General features: G+C 37.1%; 1 protein-coding gene across 2 annotated transcripts in view; it reads left to right on the top strand.

Moving 5' to 3' along the window:
- dennd1b (DENN/MADD domain containing 1B) overlaps positions 1 to 27222 on the top strand; it is a 385932-nt gene that overhangs the window by 259750 nt on the left and 98960 nt on the right. For both annotated transcript variants that reach the window (XM_028811040.2, XM_028811041.2), the window contains 2 exons: positions 8448 to 8493; positions 9794 to 9895. In XM_028811040.2, coding sequence (XP_028666873.1) covers positions 8448 to 8493; positions 9794 to 9895 — 148 coding nt within the window. The remainder of the gene's footprint in view (positions 1 to 8447; positions 8494 to 9793; positions 9896 to 27222) is intronic.

Genomic DNA, 27222 nt, shown 5'->3' with positions numbered 1-27222 from the left:
GCTAGAGTCGGAGTAGTAAGCTATATGTAGTATTATAACGTTCTGCCGTAATGAGAATATCATGGGCCGCCACTTGGTTTTCAAGTTACGGACACACGTATATAGAAGCGTGTCATGAGCACGAGGCGGCTATGCAGTGTCCACAACGGATGTGGCCATCCTCTGTGCATAAGATACTGTATTGACATTGCCAGGTGAAGGGGCCACCGATTCTTTCTCTGCCCAGGGCCGCCTAGAGCCGCCCCTGCTAAGGCTACACTACTGACTGGGCTGCTGAGACTGGCCACTGGGCAGAACTGACCATCACGAGTAGTAATAGCCCGCATATTTTCACGTTTTTTTGCTCTAGTTTTATGTAATTTTGTGCTAGTATTGTAACAAACAGTTATTGCAGAATACAGCTGAAGATCTGAAGTGGACGCGAGAAGTTGGTGAGTTGTTTATTAACATACTTTTGTGATTTTGAGTTTGTAAAATTATTGTAGGTCAGGTGGCTTTTTGCATATCGGCTTATTTTACAATATAAACTTTGAAGTAAACTTAGTAAAGTAAAATTTGATTTTTGGAGAATTTGTTTTCCAACTTGAATTACTGAGCAATGAATTCAGTGAGCATTTTCGTGATTTCAGTTCACACAAACAGGGCATTGCGCTGTTCTCTTACAACATTGAGAATGCGCCTGAGAATATCCAAATGGAATTGATTGAAGTGCAGTCAGTTTCTATTCTGAAGGCAAAATACAATGAAGTTGGTGTGCCAGGCTTGTATGCTTACCTGCCACCCTCATATGTGCAGATCCGTAAGTTGGCATCGAGAGTACTGTCAATGTTTGGAAGCACTTACCTTTGTGAGCAAATGTTTTCATTAATGAAAACTACCAAAACCCCACATCGCTCAAGACTTACCGTCGAGCACCTTTCCTCCTTCATAAAAGTTGCAGCTGCACAAGATTTCAAGCCTGATATTGACGAACTGGTTACTAACAAGAGATGCCAAGTGTCGGGACAAAAGAAATAAATTTCACACTGTAAGGCTCCTATATAAGCAATGAATATAATATAATGAATATAATATAATAAGGACCTAGCTAAGAGGCTAAGACTCTAATTCTACACTGTTGTATGGAGACTGTATGGAAATAAATAGCTTTTGTTTAAACTTTAAGTGTTACATTTTTTAAAGTTTTCAGTATTGGAAAGAAAGCTACAGTAACTTTGTATAATATTATAATAGTATTTGTTACAGTGTGGCCCAGTGACGCACGTATGGCAGTCGAAGCGGCCTACCAATGGTAGTGAGTTTGACATGCCTAATCTACATGCTACACCGATCCCTCTCCCACTTGGACAGAGGCAGTGGTGCTGTAAGAATTATGTTTCTAGACTTCTCTAGCGACTTCAACACCATCCAACCTCTGCTCCTTAGTGACAAGCTAACAGAGATGGGAGTAGATTCATACCTGGTGGCATGGATCGTGGACTATATTACAGACAGACCTCAGTATGTGCGTCTCGGGAACTGCAGGTCTGACATTGTGGTCAGCAACACAGGAGTGCCGCAGGGGACTGTACTTTCTCCGGTCCTGTTCAGCCTATATACATCAGACTTCCAATACAACTCGGAGTCCTGCCACGTGCAAAAGTTCGCTGATGACACTGCTATCGTGGGCTGCATCAGGAATGGGCAGGAAGAGGAGTATAGGAACCTCATCAAGGTCTTTGTTAAATGGTGCGACTCAAATTACCTACAACTGAACACCAGCAAAACCAAGGAGCTGGTGGTGGATTTTAGGAGGACCAGGCCCCTCATGGACCCTGTGATCATCAGAGGTGACTGTGTGCAGGGGGTGCAAACCTATAAATACTTGGGAGTGCAGCTGGATGATAAATTGGACTGGACTTCCAATACTGATGCTTTGTGTAAGAAAGGACAGAGCCGACTATACTTCCTTAGAAGAATGGTGTCCTTCAACATCTGCAATAAGATGCTGCAGATGTTCTATCAGACGGTTGAGGCGAGCGCCCTCTTCTATGCAGTGGTGTGCTGGGGAAGCAGCATAAAGAATAGGGACGCCTCACGCCTGGACAAACTGGTGAGGAAGGCAGGCTCTATTGTAGGTACGGAGCTGGACAGTTTGACATCTGTGGCAGAGCGACTGGCACTGAGCAAACTCCTGTCGATCATGGAGAATCCACTGCATCCACTAAACAATGTCATCTCCAGACAGAGGATCAGCTTCAGCGGCAGACTGCTGTCAACGTCCTGCTCCACTGACACTATGCAACTCTTCAATGCCACCCGGGGTGGGGGGGTTTAGGGGGGTGTAAACTTTAAAATTATACAAAGTTATTGTCTGTCTGTATACCTGCATTGTTATCGGCATTGTTCCTTATTAAAATGTGTATTTTATGTTGTTCTTAAATTTACAAAAGAATTAAAGAAATAAAATTAGTCAAAGTATTTAGTATCTATTTTTTACATTACTGAGTTATAGTGGGTACTACATAGTGGGTAGTCTTTGTGTAAAAGTGAAACCAAGATGGTTAGTAAGATGCCACAAATTGTTGGGTATGATGAAATAATAGTTCATATCAAAAGGTGATGGATTATGTACAATAGTTTCTAAACAGAAATAACCACCTCTTATCTGACTTCCTTGTTTGCATTGATACACTAAATGGCCAAACGTTTGTAGGTACCCCTCCAAATTATTGAATTCAAGTGTTTCTGCACATCTTTTGTTAACACGTACATAAAATTAAGTACATAGCCGTTCAGTCCTTATTGGCAGTAAAATGGGTCATATGAACAGCTCAGCAACTTTAACCTTTGCTGCAACTGACTATGTGAAACTTCTGCTCTGCTAGATCTGCCCTGATCACCTGAAAGTGCTATTACAGTGGAAGTGTTGAGGAGTAACAACAGCTTAGTCACAAAGTGGTATGAACCATACATACTTGAAGAGTGAGGCTGCTGAGTTCCGAAGCACATAGCACAAAAAAATCATCTCTCCTCTGGTGCATCAATCGCAGCAGATTACTGAACTCACTCAGTAAGCAACACTAACCAGGTTTCCATCCAAGGAGTTTTTGCGAAAAAATATTTAGCGCTTCAAATTTTTTTACCGATATAGCTGATGGAAATGCTAATTATCGATAAAATGTTGTACATGTCGACATAATATTTTTCTGTTTAACTTTAGCACATAAATTCCATATCGAAACTTCAGATGTCGCAAAAACTACATTGGAAACACTTTTTTTCGGAAAAAAGGGCTTTAACGCAAATGTGTCACATTTTCATCACGTGCAATCAAAACGAGAATGGCGGAGCGGTTCGCATGGTCTGATGAAGAGACTCGTTATTTCCTCAATTTAATTGAGGAAAACGACATCACCACTATTTTTGATGGAAAACGACAAAGGAATGCTACAACATTTAAGGACATTTAATGCTACTAAAAGGGGCACCTGAACTCCCTCCACATCAACTGTAGCCTGGGGGTGTCTCTCAGGATGTCTAAATAATACAAAAACCACAAAGGTAATTTACTGTGCCAGTCAAAATATTTAATAAACCGTGTGTTTCATTATCTAAACATTTTTTTCTTATTATTAAATGGCAGATGTTTTAGCATATATGAGAAATTCTCTCATTAATATTAACTTTAGTTTTTTTTTTGATTAAACATCGTTATTTTGTATTAATTCAAATTTCAGTTTTAATTAAAAACCTTAAGGGAAGCAGGTTACAGTACTAATTCAGTTGTTATCGCACTGAGAAGGGATGTTGAAAGGTAGGCTCACCTGTACAGATCCGATGCTGCAAACACAGCTGCATCATGGGCACTTCCAGGAGTGCCAACGCAAATGTCTCGTATCATGCACCTGTCATCAACAAGGGCCTGGAGAACAATAGATGGCCACCCTTTGCAATTAATGTAATCGCGGTAGCCTTCCGTCGGGGGAAGAATAGGCACATGCGTGCTGTCCAGCGCACCGTAAATCTGTGGCACAAGATGCACCAAGGAATTGAGGTATGCAATTTCATTGGCCTCCGCTACAGTCGGAAGTCTGATATAACGCCGCATTAATTTTTCTTTAATAGTGGTGCACACAGCATATACACATCGATGGACGGTAGTTTTACTAACCCCGAAAGTTTCTCCAACTACTCTATACTCGGCGCAGGTTGCCAGCTTGTAAAGGGCGATGGCAATCCGCTTTTGGGTTGGAACCAGTGGTCAGTGGCAACCTGTGATGGGCGCAACATCAGGACTGATGAATCCACACAACATCTCAAACATCGGCCCTGTCATTCTAAAATGTTGCAGCCAGAGATTTTCTGTGAAGTGTCTCTCCACCACCTCCTCCCAGAAGGTCTTATTCCGTCGTCTCTCCCATACCCGTGGGTTTCGTCGCACTGGGGTACTTTCTTCGAGCTCTAGGGCTATCAGACAAGCAACTGCTTCATTCTGCTGTCGTCTTCGGATATTATGTACAATTCCAATTATTTGTGAAACTGAAATAACAGTAAGCTGGCAAATTTCAAAAAACTGTCTGAATAATCTCTCCATTTCTTTGTTTCTTTGTTTAGTGGAGGGGGTGTAACGTGGAAAACAAAAGGTAGATAATATGCGACATACACAAAATTATGTATGGAAACGGCTCAAGGGCAGATTTTTTTCGCGATACAACAAAACTTATGCGACAGTTCGTTTTGGGGGGGATGACGTCATCACGCACACCATTTTATCAATAAAAAGCCAGTTGGATGGAAACATGCTGGAGACAGCAAATTTCGCACATTTTTTTTTACGTATATTCTGTTTGTCGATAACAAAACGTCGCAAAAAACTGGATGGAAACTTAGCTACTAGCACAAGAACAATGTGCTAGGAGCTGCACACAAGTCCAAGATCACCTGGCACAATGCCAAGCGTCAGTTATAGCGGTGTAAAGCATGTTGCCATTGTATTCTGGAACATTGGAAATGTGTTCTCTAGAGTGATGAATCACACTGTACTATCTGGCAGTCTGATGGATGAATATGGCTTTGGCGGATGCCAGGAGAACACTACCTTCTGGACAGCATAGTGTCTACTATAAAGTTTGGTGTAAGAGGAATAATGATTTTGGGCTGTTTTTCAGGGTTTTGGGCTAGGGCCCCTTGTTTCCAGTGAATGGGTACTGATAATGCTACAGCATACAAAGACCTTTTAGGTTGTTGTGTATTTCCAAATTCATGAGACCATTTTGGGAAAGCTATATTCCGTTCCAGCTTGACTGTGCGTAAAGCCAGGTCCACAAAGACATGGTTTGTCAACTTCAGTGTGGATGTAGTTTAATGGCGTGCACAAGAGCCCAGGCCTAAAACCTATTGAATATCGTTAGAATTACTACACTGATTGTGAGCTAGGTATTGTCATCTAACAACCATACTAGACCTCACAAATGTTTTTCTGGCTGAATGGGCAAAAATTCTCACTGACACACTCCAGAATCTTGTGAAAAGATTTCCCAGGAAAGTGGAGACTGTAATATCTGCAGAAGGGCTGTTGGGCAACTCTGTATTAATGCCCATGGTTCTGGAATGGGTTGTCCAATAAGTTCATGTAGGTGTGATGGCCAGGTGATCCACAAACCTTTAGCCATATACCTGTAATGTACATTCACCATACTATTCTTTTTTTGAGCAAAGCAAGTTTCACTTGGTTTTTGAGTATATTTCTTTGAAGAGTAATTCTGTTAAGAGCTTTGAATCAAAACAAGGCTATTATAATAATTCCAAAGCAGCACAGTGGTTTCTGATGACACATAGTATCTGACTAAACATTTGCACCTTAGGTTAATTGTTGGTTCTAAGTTGTTGCAGTGCTATCATTGTGTATGACTGTATACTGCGTTGGACCCTAATTGCAGTTAGAGGCTTGTTCACTGCCACATTAGAATAGAAAATATGAATTCGATGAATGGATACAGTGACAAAATAAAAAGGAAGTCACTTACATAAAATTCTTCAAGCTATGCAATGATCTGTACCAGCTCATTGTCTTGGTATGCTTGGGAAAGAAGGTTGGAGGGTTCTTATGCTTTCTGTTATGCACTGTAAGCGTAGTTTATTTCATGGTAATTTACATTGTTGCCTAGAATAGCTTAGTGGAAGAATACACTATTTTATGGAAAAGCATATTACTCATAGATTCTGTCAGCTAGCTCAATATTAGTAAACAAACCTACACAGCAGTGTAAGTGACATTTGCTTCTTCCATCTTGTTGTTTACTTAAAAAGCAAAATCATAAAGTTAACATATATACTGCTGCTGTGTCATTGTGAATAACTTGATAAGGAAACACAAAATTACCCAAATTGTGATGCCGTGGTTTTGCTAGCACTTCCACAGATGTTAGTCTTTATTCTGCATCAGTGGCAGGTACTTTAGATATATGTGGTTAACTGTAGAGTCTTTATCTAATCACACTATCCCTGTCATTACAATTGTTAATCAAGAGTCTGCCGATTACTAATTACTTTATAGCAAATGTAAGTCCAGTTTGCCCTGAAGATTCCCAAAATATTAAAACTGATTGGCAGTTAAATATTGCAAAAATACAAGACTTTTGCCATTAAATTGTGTGTAAGTAGTTTAAAAGTATTTCCAAAAATTGTATGTATTAGAAAATTGTGATTAGAAATATATCAATCAGATTGTGATGAGTGCTTGTCCTGCACTTTGAAAATCATTATTTTTGCTCATTAACATTAAGATATTTTGCCATGGATGGACCATTAAATGCTCACATTTGATGAAAGTGCATTTTGTCATTAACTTTACAACATATGTTCAGAAAAAGCTTCTAAACAAAATGGAATGCAAATGAAATACAAAAGTGAAGTTGTCTTATCTTGTTTTATAAGAGTCCTCTAGTGTAAACCAACAAAGAAATAAACCAGATACACACACTAACTGGGTGGTCTTAAATTTAATGATGTGAAAAACAAGAATCCATTCACAAAATCTTATTTGTCTCCTTGTAAAGCAATTATACTCGTAGTTAACAATAATTATGGCACAAAAAGGAAAATCCTGTTATATTTAGAATTGTATTTGAAAAAGATGAAGAAAAAAATAATCCACTGTAGAAATGCGAGTGTTGCAGAGGTACTGAAGAGCAGATGTTGAAACAAGGGCAGCTCTGTGATTTATTAGCAGCTTAACTTAATTGAAATGTCCAGCAGCAGATGCAAAATGACAAATTACAAGATTTAGTCCATTTGCAAGAAAAAGTTAGAGCAGCTTATATCAGTGGAAATTTGGAAAAGGAAGTAGTTATTAAATGCAGTATTATACAATGTACAACGTGTACACTCTTCAGGAACCTGGTAGTCTTGTTAGCACCTTCGAAGATTTCATTTGCAGTAAATACACCTTTTTGGATATTAATTTGTTCATATTTTGTTTTGAAAATAGTTAAGATATTTCACTTTTAATTAGAGCTGTGTATGTTTGTTTTGTTTCATTTCACAATGCTCTAATTATTATTCTATTATTTCTCATTGTATTGGCAAATTGCTTACTTTAAGTTGGCTCTATCTGTATTAAAGAGAAAGATGCATTTTTAATAGCCTGTTTGAAATAGTCCCCATGGCAGATTTTACTGTCCCCACAATACTACTCTGTAATCAGGTTAGAAAAGAGTGGATGAATGAATGTCCCTGTAATGATTTTTAAGTATAGAAAGTAAACTTATAGTGTGTTTTATGAAACTTTACTGTATTTCTAGTGAAAATGTGATTGTGTAGTAATATATAGTGTATGTATCCTGCTAAAAAGAAAACTGTGATCCTGTTTAATTATGGCCACTGTTCCCCACCGTTATCCATTGTGCTCAGATTTTAATCAGCTTCTTTTCTTGTAGAAGTGCCCATCTTAAGCTTAGGGCAGGTGTGATAACTCCACTTGTCTTTAGCTGGTGATTGTGTCTCGGTTACCTCATCCCTGTGGCCCTGCTTTACCTGTTGACTTCCCATGTACCATCAGTCAGACTGGACTGCTTTGAGTAAAATGGACTAGCAGACATCTGCATATAGCCGAAATCCTAATATAGTAATTACTGACAAAATCGCATCCTGTCTCTACAGAAAGGCAAAAATAATCACCTTGTGCTGTCCCTGTAATTTGTTGCAGATTGGCTAGCATGCATTTAATTGATCAACTCCTTAACTATTTAGAACGTTAAGATTGTGAGATAAATGTGAAATATATTCAAACTAACAGAGTGTGCATCCTTTTGTATTTAAGTACATAAATATTTTAATTGAAATAAAAATTATATTTTTGTCATTATGCTGACAGTGCCTTTATATCACTTTGTTTTTATAGCCTTTAATAGCGTTAATAGTTGAAATAATTTCAAACATTGATTAATTCAATTTTATCTTTACAGTGCACCTATGCCATATGTAATTGGAGTCCATTTAAGTCTAATTGAGGTAAGATTTTCATTTATACATTTAAACTCAATATTGACATGTCTGTGGTGTGAAGTTTCAACTTATATTTATTATTCTGATACATAAGCACATTTAAAAATGAGTATTTTAAAGAAACCGTAGGGTATGTATGATGAGCTACAATACGTTTAACTGTTCTCTGGCTGTGCCAGGGAGTTTTAGTCTACTGCTATATATCCAGAAGAATTTCAGTTAGAAGCAAGCCACTCTCTGGTACTTAAAAGTGGTTTACAATATGCAGATTGGTTAATGGAGAATTTGAAATTATAATGAAGCTAAGTATGCAAAATATTTGAGGTCAGCTAAGGGTACTGATTATTTTAGAAAATGACTGATTTTTTTTTTCTGAGTGTGCCTGCCTAGTAGAGAAACCCCCTCAATTTCGATGTATCATGGTAGACAGTAATTGCAGTGGTGCACAGTAGACATGCATACTGATAAATGATGCTGATGCTCTTGACAATGCAGGTACTCATTGTGTTTATCACAAACAGTATTAGTGACAGTTGCATATCTGAGTTTGTATAATGAGATGAACTCAGCATGGGTGTCTCTTTGGCCGTCACTTGCTGTGACAAACTGAGTTTTATAACCCCACTTTTCTCTTTACCGATATGAAAATTAACAGCTCAGCCTATCTTTGTCAGTTGAGAATAGTGCAGTTGTGCATTTTTCATAATTTAATAAGGTTTTTGATTATAGAGAATAAATGATCTAACTGAATTTCCAAGTGAAAATAAATGTGTGCTCTATGTCAGCTATATGCACTCTATACTGTACATATTAAATGTTATTTCTGGTAATTTTATATAATTTCAATTCTTCTAAATACTGTGTGTTTGTTGCCAAATGTTATTACCATATCAGTGATGGTGTAATGATATGGTAATCTTACCTTTTATTTAAAACAATATTTTCAGACAAGATAATGCCCATAATAGTAAAGGAAAACAATAGCAATGCCTTGGTTTAGCCTATCTTTTGAGGCTGGTTTAATTTGAAACCCAAACAAGGAATTTCTTTTTTTATTTGCACAAACTGAAATAATTTTCTGTACTCTGTCTTTATTTGGTTTATTTAAGTATCACATTTTGAACTTTCAGTAGAGTGTATTATTTGAGAGGAACATTGTAAATAAACATTATTTTAAATTGTTTTTCTATTTTGTTATAATTTTAAAAGAATGCTTGATTATAAATCAAAACTATTTTCTATTTTCTGAATGATTTTACCTATTTCAATATAATATACTACATTTTGTTTGTTCTTTTTTATATAGAGGGTTAAAAACAGAGCCCTGGAAGATGTTGTCATCTTAAATGTTGATACAAATACATTGGAAACACCATTTGAGGACCTACAGAACCTGCCCAGTGACGTTGTAAGTCCCCCGAGTCTGGATGATTAGATGCTTTTCGATCTTTAGAATAAGTTCCCTATCCTCATTAGTTCTCAGGTTGAAAAATATTTTACATAAAGTTTTGGTTAAAATCTTAAGCTTAACTTTTTAATATTTAAATTTACATCAATAAAAGTTTTAAGAGAACATATCGGTCATTATAATGTAAATGTCCAAGATCTAATTATAGGCCAGTGGTGTTCATTAGGCATTAGTATAGTAAGAACATAACAGTCTCTTCATCTCATCTTAATCATTATATTACAAAGTAGGCATTTCTGTCTTCCTACTGGCATGTCTCGTTGAAGAAACGAGCTCAGTTACTGGAGGCAAGAAGAAGGGGGCCAATTATCAGTTCCTGCTTTTCTGCCACCTGCCATTGCTTTTCCTTTTTAATTAATGATCTTATAGCATTGGTCAATATAATAAAGAGGTGCTCTTACAGTGGGGGTCAGTGAAAGTGTTTGCTTTTATGCTTACCTTTCCTGTTCTGCAAGCAGAATATTTGTTTTGTAGAAAATAGTTTTTTTTAATTTATTTTATTTTTGGAAGCCCCACTGAGACACTGTTCTGTGAAGGAAAACTGGACGTTTTTCTGGTTTCACTGCAAAATTCTGGAGCTTGCTGAGGATTCCATTTGTAAATTAAATTGCAAACTGAATTTGTCATGAAAGGAAACTGGGTCTTTTGAAAATGATAGTGGGGGGAAAAACTTCTTTTGTCTGTGTAGTCTGATAAATTAAGTGGCAGATCTGTGTTGCCTTTGATCTCCCATTGCTATTTTTCTGACTAATGATAAAACATATTTTGTGTTTCATGTTAAATTATCTGCTCCCCAAACAAATGTCACATTTATTACTACATGTGTTAATATATTTATCGAAATGCATTTTTTAAAAACAGGTCAAGAATAACTAACCAGTTATACATTAGAATTCTTATTAATTATTGAACAGCATATTTCTTCCTTTTTTCTTCCTTTTGGCTTCTTCTCTGACTGAATTCTCATTAACTGTTATACCATTTTCCTAATGTTTCAAGCTTCATTATGTTCAGCTTTTTATGTTGCATGTATTCTTTTCTTTCATATTTATTTTAAAAAGTGGCTTTAAAGGAAATAAATGGTGTAGCTTTTTACCAAGTGCCAGTAATTTTTGTTTTTATTGTCCATATTGAGCTTGAATCATTAATTTTTAATGTAATTAGTACTTAGAAATGCAATGTATCCAGCTTCAGGCATATAACCTATTCAGAGGTCTAGTGCCAATGGTAGAGAACTGATTCTTTCAATGGGTTAGTTAGTTCAAAGCTTTGTCGACATTTAGTGAGTCACATATTGTTAAGCAGAAAATGCTGCTCATTTCTGCAGTCATAAAATTAATAGGGTATGCAGAAAAATGTTGTTTCGTTTTACTTTAGCAAAACTTGGGCCTGTATCAATTTGGGATAATCATTTTAGATAAGTATAATTATAGGCTTGGGGTCTTTAGTTCCATGTGGACTTTATTATTCTGATAGTCTGACCACTAGCCCTGTATTTCTAAAGGTTAGGGGTCACAGTTGTCCTGAATTACTTGCCCTTTTTTCCATGTGAGCCACTATACTACACACTAGGGTGTCCTCCTCTTAATGGCCACTTTATTATATTCGCACTTAATAGTTTAGATTTATTGACTATTAGAAATGCTACAGTGCCAGTGGTGGTTACATTATGCAACATCCTGAAGATTTACAAATGTTCAAGATAATTGGTGCACCATTGATGAAAATGCAGGAAATGGTTAAAAAAATTGAAAACGGTTCTATTAAACACATAAGGCTTCTTAAAAATAAATAAATGCATAAATATTTGTTTATCTGCCCTGGTTTAATCACTATCTCCAAACAAATTTTAAAAATTGTTAAAAGTTTAACTATACTTATTTCTATCACTTAATCAAAAACTTTATAATAATTGCTCGATTCTTAAAATCATCAGAAATATAACTATGTTAAGCTGCAAACTGTTATGCTTTTCCTTTATATTACATGTATACACAAAGTATTGTACAGTGTGCAGTGAAAAAAGGAGCACTGCAATTTATATTTAAATTTATTCATTCAGCAGATGTTTTAACCAAGGCAACTTACAAATGAGGGTAACTGAGTCAGCATAGGTTAGTAGTCTGTTTGAAGTACTTGTTACAAGACTAGGTTAGAAAATTTTTAAAAATTTAAAGTAAGCAACCATAAACTATTTAAAGCCCATAACTAATTAATCTTACCTTAACTGAAAAAAGAGCATAGTATCAAAGATCTTTAGCAATTAGGAAAATATTCATAAAGCAGGAAAGTCTTGAATAACTTCTTAAATATTTATAGTCTCGGCTTATATTTTTGCTATTAAACAATTATTTCAGACTTTCAGTGTTTTCCATTAAACAATGCTTCTTTTTCATGGTTGTAGTATTCTAGTATTGATTGCATTTGTAGAATATTATTGTTCTGCACTGTTCCTCAAGATGAATGCTGTATTGACAGTATGTGATAATGTTTTAATTGAAATTGGGAATCATAAGCAGATTTGCTCAGAAGGAGGAAAAAAAGCCTTTAGTAATTCATAAATTAATTAACTTGACATCATATGGATTCCTTCCATACTTTGTTCTTCACAATTATTTTGTTTCCTTTACCCAAACAACACATTGTATTTTCTCAGTAAGGGACACCATTGTTAATTAACAGGTGATATAGCACTGCTAGTCACAGATGTATGGCTCAAGTGTAAACACACAGAACCACTGTATGCAACTGTAACTACCTGCAGAACTGGCATACTGGGAATCATTTATGAACATTTTGTATTAGTATATATGGGATGTTTATGTGTGTACATGTACGTCTATATATGTGTATATATTTATATGTTTGCGTGCATGTACATATTTATATGTGTATACACATGTGTGTGTGTGTGTGTATGTATGTATGTATGTATAGATAGATAGATCGATCGATGACACATTCAGTGCCAATTTTAATTATAATTGCATCAGTGCAGATGAACATGGATTCCAGAAATATGCCTAAAAATTAGATTTGCAATGGGTTGTTTTTTTAGCAATTTATCTTGAGCATTGTTTTTAGATGGTGATCAAATTTTATCAGTTGTTAATTATTTAGCAATTAAATATTACTTTATATATTTTAAATATTTTAATAATGTGTACTATGTTTCCTTTTCTTTTTTTTTTTTTACTAACCAAAAGTACCGTGCATTTTTACACATATGTCACACCAGTTCTGTATGAGTAAGCTGCAGTCTTGTTTGTAAATAATTCTGACAAACTGTACAGTGTTTGTGTAGAATGGCTTTTGTCACATTGAAAGCAGTTTTTATTTATATATCTGTTCTCTCAGTCCACCTTCAAATTATTATAAACTGTTGTATTTTGTATTTATTCTGGGCCGAAGACTCGTCACATCCTGTAGGTGGATGTGTTCATCTTAATTTTTATAGATAGTTTAAACTCAACATTTTTTAGTGTTTTTGGATATGTATGGTTGCTTGTATATGTTTACCTGTAATTGCAAAAATGTGTCTGAAAGTTGAGACACCATGACAATGCTCATCATAAAAATTAAAGGACTATATAAAGACTGACACAGTAGTTAGCTGTGGTTAATTCCGAAATTAGCCTTATTAGTTTTAAACAATACTTTACTGTTAGCATGTTTGGGGTACAGCATTTTACTAATCTGATGAGCAGACACTACAAATATGTTACTGTAGAAAATAAGCCATTTCCTTAGCTGAAGTGATTGTTTTGTATGATGAATTAATTTCTGTCCTCTAAGAAATATTTACAAAGATTTCACCTGAATTTAAGATAAGTGTTTTTTCTTTGTTTTTGGTTTGTTTTTTCCTCTTCATTTTGACATTGACAAGAGTTTATTATAAATTTTCCTGCAAAACAGTACATATATGTTGATTGTAATTCTGGGTGAAATGCTGTATATTATTACTACTTTTATTTCACAGCATAGTGATCTTATTGAATGTTGTCTTTTATTTCAATCAATGATGGATCATTACAGTTGAACAGAGTTAATTCATTCTTGTGATCTTCAATATAGTCTGAGTCTCCAGCTAATACAGTCTGTTGGACAAAGACAAAATTCAGAATTCTTTTTTCAATACATTAATATGTAATGATTATAGTGAATCGTTACACGGTGACTATCATGCCCCTTTGTGATCCAATATATTATTGACTTACTGTTGTCTTTTTTTTTTTTATTGTTAATCATCCACTCTGTAAATCAAGCAAACAAAAAGGTATTGCTTAAACACTGCTATCATATGGAACATTTTTTAATAACTGAATCATTCAAGAAAAAGTTATAAACTGTAATTTATTTGATACTAAGAGAATGACCAAAATTTAAATATTTCTTATTTTGAGTACATCAAACACATCTGTTTTCTTAGTAGTTTCTACGTAAAGTTCATTGGTTTATAGATTTGTGTAATCTGACTGGCTTGTGTCCATAAATCAGCAAATCCAAGGACCATGGCTTTGCTCCCCCAGAGATTTTATGCTGTACAGGGTTGGCAGAGGATAAGCTAAGCAAATCAAATGGATAATGTTAATTTTTTGCAGCATCATTTTTTTGTCAATATAAGCAGACATGGCATAGAATGGCATCCAAACACTGGTGGAATTAAAGATAACACTTTAGTTGTCTTGGATGCCTGGTCACTCAAGGATGAAAGTTTTATTTATTTTTTTAATATTCAGTTTATTTAAAAGATCAGTGTTTAAATTAGGAGGGATCCAATTTGTGTCGACAGAATTGATCTAAAGTCCACATTTATTGTATGTTATTGCAATCTGTTTTGATTTAGATTTTTAAGCTTTATTACCCAGAATTTAAAAAAAAAAATTTTATTTGATTTTGCAAAGTTGGATGAAAAACATACTTTTTAAAAATAAATATAATTATATAAAAGGTAATTAACTCTTTTTTTTATTTTTCTCTAAAATAGATACATCAATAAAGCTTCTCTTCACTGTGTTGTGCCTAATAGGGTACATTCCACAAAACCCAAACACAGAGACATTTGCAGTAGGTGATTCCCTGGATCACAGTTTAATAAACATCAAATATCTTCTCGGCCAAATAAGTGTATCACTAATCATTTAAAGTTATAGTTTTTATTATTGACACTTGGTATCTAATACTGTCAGAACATTTTCATCTATTTTTTTTCCCTCTCCTCTAACTTGTTTATGCAGTCAATAGACCCTGGCATCAGATGTAGGGAGCTAGACTTGCCATCTGTTAAAGTTGAGGCTTAGCTGGTAGTAAAGAACAATAGAGTTCAGCACCTATTCATTAAACAATAAAAATGAAATTGAATAAGGTTTGCATGCACCCTCTCCCCACATCCCGTGGGGAACATCATTTGTGAGGATTTAGATCTTTCATCCATCTAAATCATCTATGTGGATAACAATACCTGTTTTGTGGGGTGGAGTTTGCCTCAGGGATTTTTTTAATTTGTGTAAATGTGAATACTTAAAATAAGACAAGATCTCAATGATTAATTATCAATATTAAATTATTTAAATATTTGAATGTAAATAATTATTTAAATATTGATTCTGATTTAATAAATTTTTCAGATGTGTATTTGTGTAGCTCATGTCAACATCATTTTGTTGCCTTTTTTGTGGAATCGTTCTGTTTTGTTAAAATACTGACAATTATTGTGCTAATTAAGCTTTCAGTATGTCTTTATAAATGTGCAAGTGCTGTTCTCATTTACAGTAAAAAGTCTGTATTTTACTTGTATTGTAATTTTCTTTGAGAATGAGCAATGGACAGCCTGAGAGCAGCATTAATATTTGTCATTAGTTGTTCTATTTTTCTCATTTTTTAAGCTGATGTTCTTTTTAAAGTGTGCTTCTCTTTAACTGTGATAGTTAGCTCTCAGGAAACAAAAAGTAAAAACATCAACATTTTAAGAAAATAACCTATTCTTTTTATCATTATTGGAAAGAAAAAATGAATTCATTATACAGTATAAAAAATTGTATGTTTCTATTTGCCTTTACGAAATTGATGTTAAGTTTGCAAATTAATTTTGACTACAGGTTTGAAAATAAATGTCAGGGTAATCTGTCAGTTTATTCAACATATTTCTGGGGGTTTTTTTTCTTTACTTTTGTGCAAAATGGTAGAATTTTACACAAATGCCTAAGGTAAATTTATGTAACTTCACTTGTTCTGCGTTTTTCCCTTTTAAAGTAACAAGTAGGTCATGTACTTGTCTGCCCACATTTAAAAGACAAACTGAAATTCACATTATATCATAACACTTTTTTTAATACAAGAAAGAAATTTTTAGAATGTTCTATATCTGCTTTGTATATGAATGAAATCTGTCTTTATGATTTCAGAAGCTGTCAAAACCTATATTCTTTGTTAATAAACACCATAAGATGTCCCTGCAACAAAGAACAATCAGCTATATGGCATATGCCCCACTTCCAGTTATTAGGAGGAGAATTCCATGTTATGCATTAAAATCTTCTGTTTCTAGAATTTTGAAGCCTCATCTGATTCTTAGGTACAGTTTATACAAAGAATAACAGCTGTGATCAAACTATTTATTTCTAAACTTTTCCCCTTAATTTTCTTTAGCAGAAATCATGTTTTTTTCCTCTGAATAATTTTACTGGGTTTAATATATGTTTATGTGTTATACCATCTCAAAAAATACCTGTACTGTACGTTTTCAGAAAAAAAATACATGCCATTAATGGCAAGGTTGGAAAGAACTTGTTATGGATATTTTAATTTAGTGGTTCAGCTGACTTAATTCACCTACCTATGTCTGTTGGTGCAGAGTTTAATGCAGGTATTGTTGCTTTTATGATTTGTTTGGTTATGCTGTGTGTCACCCTCCTATAGAAATGGCAGTCACGAAAAAACGATAACAGTTCATATTTGAGAGAAAAAAATTTTTTTAAATTTGTGCAGCTCTCAATTCCAGCAAAAAGAAAAAATACATTGCCAGTGAATTCGGAATTTCGCCATTTCGCCATATACTCTGTAGCAGTATAATTTTCAACTTTCTTGAAAGACCGAACAAAAAAAGAAGAAAAATCTTGGGTTGCAAACGTATGCAACCTGCTGCGTTTGAAGATGTCCAAAAAGCTATTTTTATGTGGTATAGTGATGCTCGTTCAAGAAACATTCCTATTTATGCTCCTCTCATTCAAGAAAATGTGAGGTTTCTAAACTCTCTTGGGACCTCCCCCAACTGGACAACATGCCAAAGAGCGTCCCAAAGTGCGATCACTGCATTTGTCGAGGACTGTTTGTCCATTGGTGGGGCAACAGCAGGCTCACAGCTCTGCTGTGGCTCGCCACCGAAGAAAACAGAAAAGATCTCGATGGTAAATGCAGGGAACAGTATTACTTGGCTACTAACCTAGCCATAACCCTGCCTGGCTGCTGTGTCTGTGTATAGGAGAGTGGCAGATCACGCTACAATAAATAACCGTGCTAAGACTTAGCCTCGTGTTTTGGGGTGCAAGACAGGGACTTAGCATGACCACGATCTTTTATGATTTTCTTCTGTGGCGCTTCACTGCAGCGCTGTGAGCCTGCTGTTGCCCTGCCCCAGCAACAGACAAACAGTCTTACACAGACGCGGCAATCTCACTTCGGGACGCACTTCGGCGTGTCACCCCGTTGGGTGGGGGAGATCCCAAAAGAGTTCAGAAACCTTACAATATGGAGAAGAAGAAAAGGATAATTCAGCTTCTGATTGATAACTGTGCTGCCCACAACATGCTTCCACATTTAGATAATGTTCTCGTTGAATTCCTCCCACCCTATTGCACAGCAGTGCTTCAGCCTTTGGATTTGGGCATCATTCACACCCTGAAAGTGTATTATTGCAAGGAAATGCTGAGAAAAATTCTCGTCAGCATAACTTGTCGACAGGTGGAGATTAAAATTAACGCTTAAGAAGCTATTGAAATGATTGCAAACGCCTGGACGCAAGGTAAAGAAAGCACTATAGTGACAAATACAAAATCTAATATAATATCTTTACACAGCAAGCCATTCACCTGTCAGAGGTCTTATTGAATAACAAGAATGTAATTAGATTAGGAAGCCCTTTAGTAACCTGCTAAAGTTATGGAAATGTGTATCTGAAGAAAAACACTATTCTGCACTTTGTAAAGGTTTTTTTGTAATTTAAGTATATTTAATCCCCTCCTGTATTGTCTGTCCAGTCTGTTTCTACACAACAACGTAAGTGTTAGAGCTTAGTTATAATTGAGAGTTCAGATCTATAAATTATTTAAGTTTTAGTTATATGGAAAAATATTGTTTTTTTTTACCTACTGTACCTCAGTATGCTCTGTAACAGTATAATTTTGTCTTGCATTCATGTGTTTTACATCACTATCGTCATTTACTTCCAAGTTGCTGCATTCCAAAATCTTTGCATGTTCAAACTACTCAATCTTGGATTTTCAGCATTTCTGTCCCTGCATGTTCTGGTATGATGTTGTGGTCAAAGTGAATTTAAAATTGTGTGCTACTATTCCATTTGTACTATTTAATTGGTATCTGTGGGCTGTGTTTTTTATGAGGTTCTGCTAGTGGTTCCAGCGAAAGAATAAGGAGCACAGGAGACAGTGGACAGTCGCCTTGTATCACTCTCCTGTACATTGGAAAGGGATGTGTGATTGGTCCAAGTTAGAATAAACAGATCCACTGAGGTTGAATACTGCACAGTATTTTGATCTTGGAGCAGCCATTTTTAAAATTAATATTTATGATTAAAATGTGTGCAATATTATCTAGGCTCATAGTCTCTTCAAAATTTTTACGAACAGCCCACTATTTAAGTCTTTATTGGTAGTTCAGCTTGCCACCAAAAAAATTGCCAATCTCTATTGCAGAAAGTTGTTCCATGGATGGTCTGCACTGCAACAGGGAAGTGTTAAAACACCAGCGTGCAGGCCTGGAAGCCAGAAGTAGAAAGTGAATGTTTAAAGTAGAAAATGTATGATCAGACAGGGACGCCAATAGTGAGAATGCTGTAAGACAGTGAGCAGCTAGTAATTCAGTCATAAAAAGTAATAATTTTTAGAAAGCAATTCATGGTTTCTGGAAGATCTTTTTTTTTTTCACGAATGGATTAAAGAGATTAAATGAATCAACAGAAAGAGATCTGAGACACACCTGGCCAGAACAGAAGAAGCAGGAGGAATACACTGATTGGGGAGGAACTTTATCTAAAAGTGAATCGATAAAGGAATTTGCATCAATACCAATAATACGTTCAAAACCATCAAATGCTAAAATCTTTTTAACCCTTTACAAAAAGAACATATTTCTATATGGCATGGTGAAATAAATTGAGCAGCAAGTGAATTTTCTGACACCTAGCATAGCCACAGCATAGCAAAACTTTCCCTCATCGTCACCCCAGAGCCAAGAATCTTGAGCTATAATGATTGCCTAACTAAAATCTTGATGCCACTCTTACAGGTAGGCATGGAAGACCAGGCCAGAAACAAGATTGCATTTGGAGGTAGTAGAGTAATCCCTCCTCTATCGCGGGGGTTGCGTTCCAGACCCCCCCGCGAAAGGTGAAAGGTGCTCCATGACAAGACAGAGATGACAGTTCCGTCTCATAATTAAAAGAATGCAAGCATATCTTCCTCTTCAAAGGAGTGCACATCAGGAGCAGAGAATGTCAGAGAGAGAGAGAGAGAAAAAAGCAAACAAAAATCAATAGGGCTGTTTGGCTTTTAAGTATGCGAAGCACCGCCGGACAAAGCAGCTGCAAGGATGTACAATGTAAAGGTAGTTTTTCAGCATTTTTTAGAGGAGCGTCCGTATCCTCTAGGCCAGTATGCGAACAGCCCCTCTGCTCACACCCCCTCCGTCAGGAGCAGAGAATGTCAGAGAGAGTGAGAGAGACAGAGAAAAACAAACAATCAAAAATCAATACATGCCGTTCGAGCTTTTAAGTATGCGAAGCACCGTGCGGGAAGCATGTCGCTTGATAAAGCAGCTGCACAGAAGGGAGCAACGTTAGGTAATCTTTCAGCATTTTTAGACGAGCGTCGGTATCGTCTAGGGGTGCGAACAGCCCCCCTGCTCACACCCCCTCCGTCAGGAGCAGAGAATGTCAGAGCGAGAGAGAGAGAAGCAAACAATCAAAAATCAATACGTGCTGTTTGATCTTTTAAGTATGCGAAGCACAGTGCGGGAAGCATATTGCTTGACAAAGCAGCCATATGTAAGCCCAGCAAGGAAGAGAGCAATGTGAAGGTAATCTTTCAGCGTTTTTTGAGGAGCAGCCATATCCTCTAGGGGTGCAAACAGCCCCTGTGCTCACAATATATTTGAGGAGTTTTATTTAATACGTAATACGCGCTCTGGTTGGGTAGCTTCTCAGCCATCTTCCAGTAGCGTCCCTTGTAGGAAATCAACTGGGCAAACCAACTGAGGAAGCATGTACCAGAAATTAAAAGACCCATTGTCCGCAGAAATCCGTGAACCAGCAAAAAAATCTGCGATATATATTTAAATATGCTTACATATAAGATCCGCGATAGAGTGAAGCCGTGAAAGTCGAAGCGCGATATAGTGAGGGATTACTGTATCGTTAACACTTGATCTCTTCTGAGGGATAGACAGTGACATTACCTGCCGCAAGAGAATAACAAAATTAGCATTTGTAGCAAAGATAGGAGAAGATTACTGAAAACAGTAATTGTAAAAGTTTAATACAGAAACTCATTATAGTATAGGAGTACAGAGCAATGTGACAACACCAAAGTAAATTAGCAACTGTTTTCAGATACCCCCAACCCCCCCCCCCCCACCACCACCACCACACACACACACAAATCCCAGTATAAACCAAAAACAGCATTAGTTGGCCTGAAAGAAATCCAAGGAAAGTGTGAGACAAACTCATATAACAACATATATAGCAATAACACTAAAGGGCATTTAGAAAAATAAAACTTAACTATGATAGCACTACTAGTAGAGAGTTATTGAGAACACAAGAAGCAGTCACATAGTCTAAGCCCCTCTGGTGAGAAAGATATCATTTATAATTAAAGCCGTCTTGATATAAGTGAAGAGATGGTGTGAGTCTGCATATGTTAGGTAAGTTCTGAACAGATATAAAAAGAATTCTTCAATGCCATTGTATTGGGTTTTTTCCAGGACTTGGAACATCACCTTGCAGGCATATGTAATTGGGTAGTCCTAATGGAGGAAAACAAGAGTTTTGCATCCTTCCACAGTGGTGTACTTTGCCCTCCGGGCTTCTCATAGAATAATCTGCAGTTGGAATATCTTAAACGTTTGACCATCAGGTGGTGTCAGTGTTCTTCTTTTAAATATGTTAATCTCTCATGACTTCAGACTTGAAATTGGGTAGATCCAGGGATTGTAGAAGCCATTGTGAATTAAGTAATTTCAGCATTGTTTTCTTTCTCAACATTTGACAGAGTACCCTGGATTCTAAGATTGTCCCTTCTGAGTAGAAGAATATGTCTGTGTCTTGCCGTTCAAGCCAGCCCTGAAAGAGGTCTACTTTTTTACTCAGCTCTTACTTTCAAAGTATGAATAATCTGAATAATTGTGTTCAACAAAGCATGGGGTTTATTATTTTGTTCTTTGACAAAATTTTTGTATTCAGTAATTGTCAAAAATTAGGGATCAGCTGTTGATGCGCGCTGTCTTAACTGGTCTTCAGTTTTCTTCATTGGCATAAGAGTTGCTAATTCATAAGGCGTTCTACTTGAGAACATTATTTTGTGCTGGTATGGAAGTAAATTCTTTCACTTTGTTAATAGCAGTACTTAGACATTAAAATTAAATGGTAGAAGCGTAAATGGCAGCTAATGTGCAACCACTCTCCAGCTAACATAAAACTTACAGGTGAAAAATTATTTCCTAGGTTTGTTTTCCCTTTTAAATCCAAAGAAAAAAAACTTACTACAAATGACTTCTAATATATTTAATTTATTCAGCATTAGATTTTTGTTTTGATTTCAAATGCTAAAACGGACATATTTTTTCTAATGTATAGTGGAACCTCGGGTCACGACCGTAATTTGTTCCAAAACTCTGGTCGCAACCCGATTTGGTCGTGACCCGAAGTAATTTCCCCCATAGGATTGTATGTAAATACAGTTAATCCGTTCCAGACTGTACGAGCTGTATGTAAATATATATATATGCTCGCTCGCGCTCTCTCTTTCGCTTGCTCGCTCGCTGGCTGCACAGGGAATGCACAGGGAGAGACTGAAAACGTGCAGAAATCATCAGCTCGTACGAACAGGAAGGGAAACTGGCTTGTTCGTCACCTGAGTGTGTGGTCGTGAACAGATGCAAAAGTTTTTGGTCGTAACCCGACTTGTACATGGTCTGAGACGTTCTTGACCCGAGGTTCCACCATACTATATTGCACAATAATTACGGTGTTTAAAGCCAATATTACATTACCTAACATTTAGCCATGGGTTATGTCAGATATACCAAATGCATCTTTTCACAGGTTAACATACACAACTGAAAATTCCTGGCCATGTCACATTTAGCTGACTGTGTGCCATGCTCACAGCACAGTCATGATCACTCCTTTTTTGTGTCAAAAATGTTCTGCCTGACAAAGCTAGCACTGTACAAAGAGTTAACAGGAAAACCAAGTTCTGCTGTAGTCTCTTCCCTTTTTCTTTTTTTTCCCCATTATGTCGTGATATATGAAATGTGAGACAGACACACATACTCCTTGTTGCTAAATTCTATGCATTGTACTTTCACATTAGTATTCATGGGTTGTCATCTCTAATGTGCACAGAAATCACCACTATGACTATGACATTTTCAGACCTGTTGGGGCAAGTCACATTACGTGATTGGCATCATGGGATTGCACTGATTGTCTCCGACTGCCTAAGATTATGTAAATGAAGGCTACGACTGGAAATCGCTAGAAAGTTGCATAATGTGACATAGCCTTAAGTCTCCACACTGGTGCACAGTTACCTGCATAAAATCAGACTTTGTCTTGGGTATCTGAATATTGTACTTAATATTTCAATATGTTCAGTAGAAATATTTAGAAATAAATTTAATTAATAATTTAAAATAAAAAAAATATTGTATATTCTTAACACTAGATTTACCAAAGCCTATGAAAAAAGCACGTAATCCCGGCCAACCTTAAATCCATTTGCATCTCTCCGTCAGCGTTTTTTGTGTTTTAAATGTGTCGATCAACACAATCAGCAAGCAGCCTGCTATCCCATCCCCCACCAACGCAGAAAGGGCAGAAAGTTCTCTCAACTCAAGTCTGTTTACCTGCAGAAGAAGTGTGAATGGTTTTAAGGTGGGCCGGGATTACGAGTTTTTTGGTAGGCTTTGGTAATTCTAGTGTTAAAGTATCTCAACTGGTATACAATAGGTGTTGTCTTTGACAAGGTCTGTCAAGGACCTTTCTGCCTAATCATTTTAATGCTGTTTTAACCTGTTTTTATTAAGATGATTTCCCTTTGAGGAAGACATTCACCTCAGTCATATGTTTTTGGCAGATCAGGACAGGTTTTGTTTGGGTATCTAAAATATGAAGTACATGTAACAGTTCATCAGAATTTGGAAACTTTTTTGGAAACTTTCTAAAAGAACTCAAAGTTTTTCCAAAACAACGCTTTGCCCCAAATATTAACTGAGCGATGTGCCTTGTTAGGTTTAACCATATACAGTACATTTGTGTTTAAATGAAAAAAGTTTACTTTTTTTGTATCTTCAGACTGCAAAATTTGATTGATTTTTCTTTCCTTGTGGACTGTGTTTAAATGATTTGGTCCTTTAGTGGCACCACATAAAGACAGATTGACTACGATGAAGGTGTGTTTCCTAAATTTTTTATGCCTCTGAGATTGACCTCTTTGTTAGCAGATTATATATTATAAATTTATTATTCCTTCTTCATTGCATTTCATTTGAGATACAGTCATGGCCAAAAGTTTTGAGACTGACACAAATATTAACTTTCACAAAGTTTGCTGCCTCAGTTTTTATGATGGCAATTTGCATATACTCCAGAATGTTATGAAGAGTGATCAGATGAATTTCAATTAATTGCAAAGTCCGTCTTTGCCATCAAAATGAACTTAATCCCAAAAAATCCATTTCCACTGCATTTCAGCCCTACCACAGAAGGACCTGCTGACATCATTTCAGTGATCCTCTCGTTAACTCCGGTGTTGAGAGTGTTGATGAGGACAAGACTGGATATAACTCTGTCATGCTGATTGAGTTAGAATAGCAGACTGGATGCTTTAATAGGAGGGTGGCGCTGGAAATCATTGTTATTCCTCTGTTAACCATAGTTATGTGCAAGGAAACACGTGCAGTCATCATTTCTTTGCAAAAAAGGCTTGAAAGGCAAGGATATTGCTGCTAGTAAGATTGCACCTAAATCAACCATTTATCGGATTATCAACAACTTCAAGGAGGTTCAGTTGTTGTGAAGAAGGCTCTAGGGTGCCCAAGAAAGTCCAGCAAGTGCCAGGACCTTCTCCTAAAGTTGATTCAGCTGTGGGATCGGGGCACCACCAGTGCAGAGCTTGCACAGGAATGGCAGCAGGCAGGTGTGAGTGCATTTGCACGCACAGTGAGGCAAAGACTTTTGGAGAATGGCCTGGTGTCAATAAGGGACGCAAAGAAGCCACTTCTCTCCAAGAAAAACATCAGTAACAGACTGATATTTTGCAAAAGGTACAGAGATTGGACTGCTGAGGACTGGGGGAAAATCATTTTCTCTGATAAATCCCCTTTCCCATTGTTTGGGGCATCTGGAAAAAAGATTGTCTGGAGTAGAAAAGGTGAGCGCTACAATCAGTCCTGTGTCATGCCAGCAATAAAGCATCCTGAGACCATTTATATGTGGGGTTGCTTCTCAGCCAAGGGAGTGGCTCACTCACAATTTTGCCGAAGAACACAGCCATGAATAGAGAATGGTACCAAAACATCCTCTGAAAGCAACTTCTCCCAACCATCCAAAAACAGTTTGGTGCCAAACAATGCCTTTTCCAGCATGATGGAGTGCCATGTCATAAGGCAAAAGTGATAATTAAGTGGCTTGAGGAACAAAATATCGAAATGTTGGGTCCATGGTCAGGAAACTCCCCAGATCTTAATCCCATTGAGAACATGTGGCCAATCCTCAAGAGGTGGGTGGACAAACAAAAACCCACAAATTCTGACAAACTCCAAGCATTGATTATGCAAGAATGGGCATAACATGGATGCATATTTAGCTTCCTCACTACAAACACTTAGAATAAAAAGCATTTACAGGGGCAAAAATTGTGACCAAGGCTTTGTGCATACATTTGTTATATGGGTACATATTCCTTAATCAGAGTGACACTGCTCAAGTGCCAGCTATACATAGGTGACACCTGACTATTGATCATCACACAAAACTCTTCTTCTTCTTTCGGCTGCTCCCATTAGAGGTTGCCACAGAGGATCATCTTCTTCCATATCTTTCTGTCCTCTGCATCTTGTTCTGTTACACCCATCACCTGCATGTCCTCTCTCACCACATCCATAAACCTCCTCTTTTCCTCTTTCCTGGCAGCTCTATCCTTAGCATCCTTCTCCCAATATACTCAGCATCTCTTCTCTGCACATGTCCAAACCAACGCAATCTCGCCTCTCTGACTTTGTCTCCCAACCGTCCAACTTGAGCTGACCCTCTAATATACTAATTTCTAATCCTCTCTATCCTCGTCACACCCAGTGCAAATCTTAGCATCTTTAACTCTGTCACCTCCAGATCTGTCTCCTGCTTTCTGGTCAGAACCACCGTCTCCAACCCATATAACATAGCTGGTCTCACTACCATCCTGTAGACCTTCCCTTTCACTCTTGTTGATACCTGTCTGTCACAAATTACTCCTGACACTCTTCTCCATCCATTCCACACTGCCTGCACTCTCTTTTTCACCTCTCTTCCACAATCCCCATTACTCTGTACTGTTGATCCCAAGTAGTTAAACTCATCCACCTTCACCAACTCTACTCCCTGCATCCTCACCATTCCACTGACCTCCTTCTCATTTACACACATGTATTCTGTCTTGTTCCTACTGACCTTCATTCCTCTCCTCTCCAGAGCATATCTCCACCTCAACCTGCTCCCTACTATAGCTACAGATCACAATGTTATCAGCAAACATCATAGCCCACGGGGACTCCTGTCTAATCTCGTCTGTCAACCTGTACATCTCCATTGCAAATAAGAAATGGGCTCAGAGCTGATCCCTGATGTAATCCCACCTCCAACTTGAATGCATCTGTCATTCCTACCGCAGACCTCACCACAGTCACACTTACCTCTTACATATCCTGTACAACTCTTATGTATTTCTCTGCCACTCCCGACTTCCTCATACAATACCACAGCTCCTCTCGAGGCACCCTGTCATATGCGTTCTCCGGGCCCACAAAGACGCAATGCAACTCCTTCTGGCCTTCTTTAAACTTCTCCATCAGCATCCTCAGAGCAAACATTGCATCTGTGGTGCTCTTTCTTGGCATGAAACCATACTGCTGCTCACTAATCATCACCTCACTTCTTAACCTAGCTTCCACTACTCTTTCCCATAACTTCATGCTGTGGCTCATCAATTTTATTCCCCTGTAGTTACTGCAGTCCTGCACATCCCCCTTATTCTTAAATATCGGCACCAGTACACTTCTTCTCCACTTCTCAGGCATCCTCTCACTTTCCAAGATTCCATTTAGCAATCTGGTTAAAAACTCCACTGCCATCTCTCCTAAATACCTCCATGCTTCCATAGGTATGTCATCTGGACCAACAGCCTTTCCATTCTTCATCCTCTTCATAGCTGTCCTTACTTCCTCCTTGCTAATCCATTGCACTTCCTGATTCACTATCTCCACATCATCCAACCTCCTCTCTCTCTCATTCTCTTCATTCATCGGTTTCTCAAAGTACTCTTTCCATCTGCTCAACATACACTCCTCGCTTGTGAGTACATTTCCATCTTTATCCTTTATCACCCTAACCTGCTGCACATCTTTCCCAGATCGCTCCCGCTGTCTAGCCAATCGGTACAGGTCCTTTTCTCCCTCCTTAGTGTCCAACCTCTTATATAACTCATCATACGTTTTTTCTTTAGCCTTCGACACTTCTCTCTTCACCTTGCGCCTTATCTCCTTGTACTCTT

This window comes from Erpetoichthys calabaricus, chromosome 10 (assembly GCF_900747795.2).
Source record: "Erpetoichthys calabaricus chromosome 10, fErpCal1.3, whole genome shotgun sequence".
NCBI lineage: Eukaryota > Metazoa > Chordata > Cladistia > Polypteriformes > Polypteridae > Erpetoichthys > Erpetoichthys calabaricus.
This window is presented reverse-complemented; position numbering and strand designations above follow the sequence as displayed.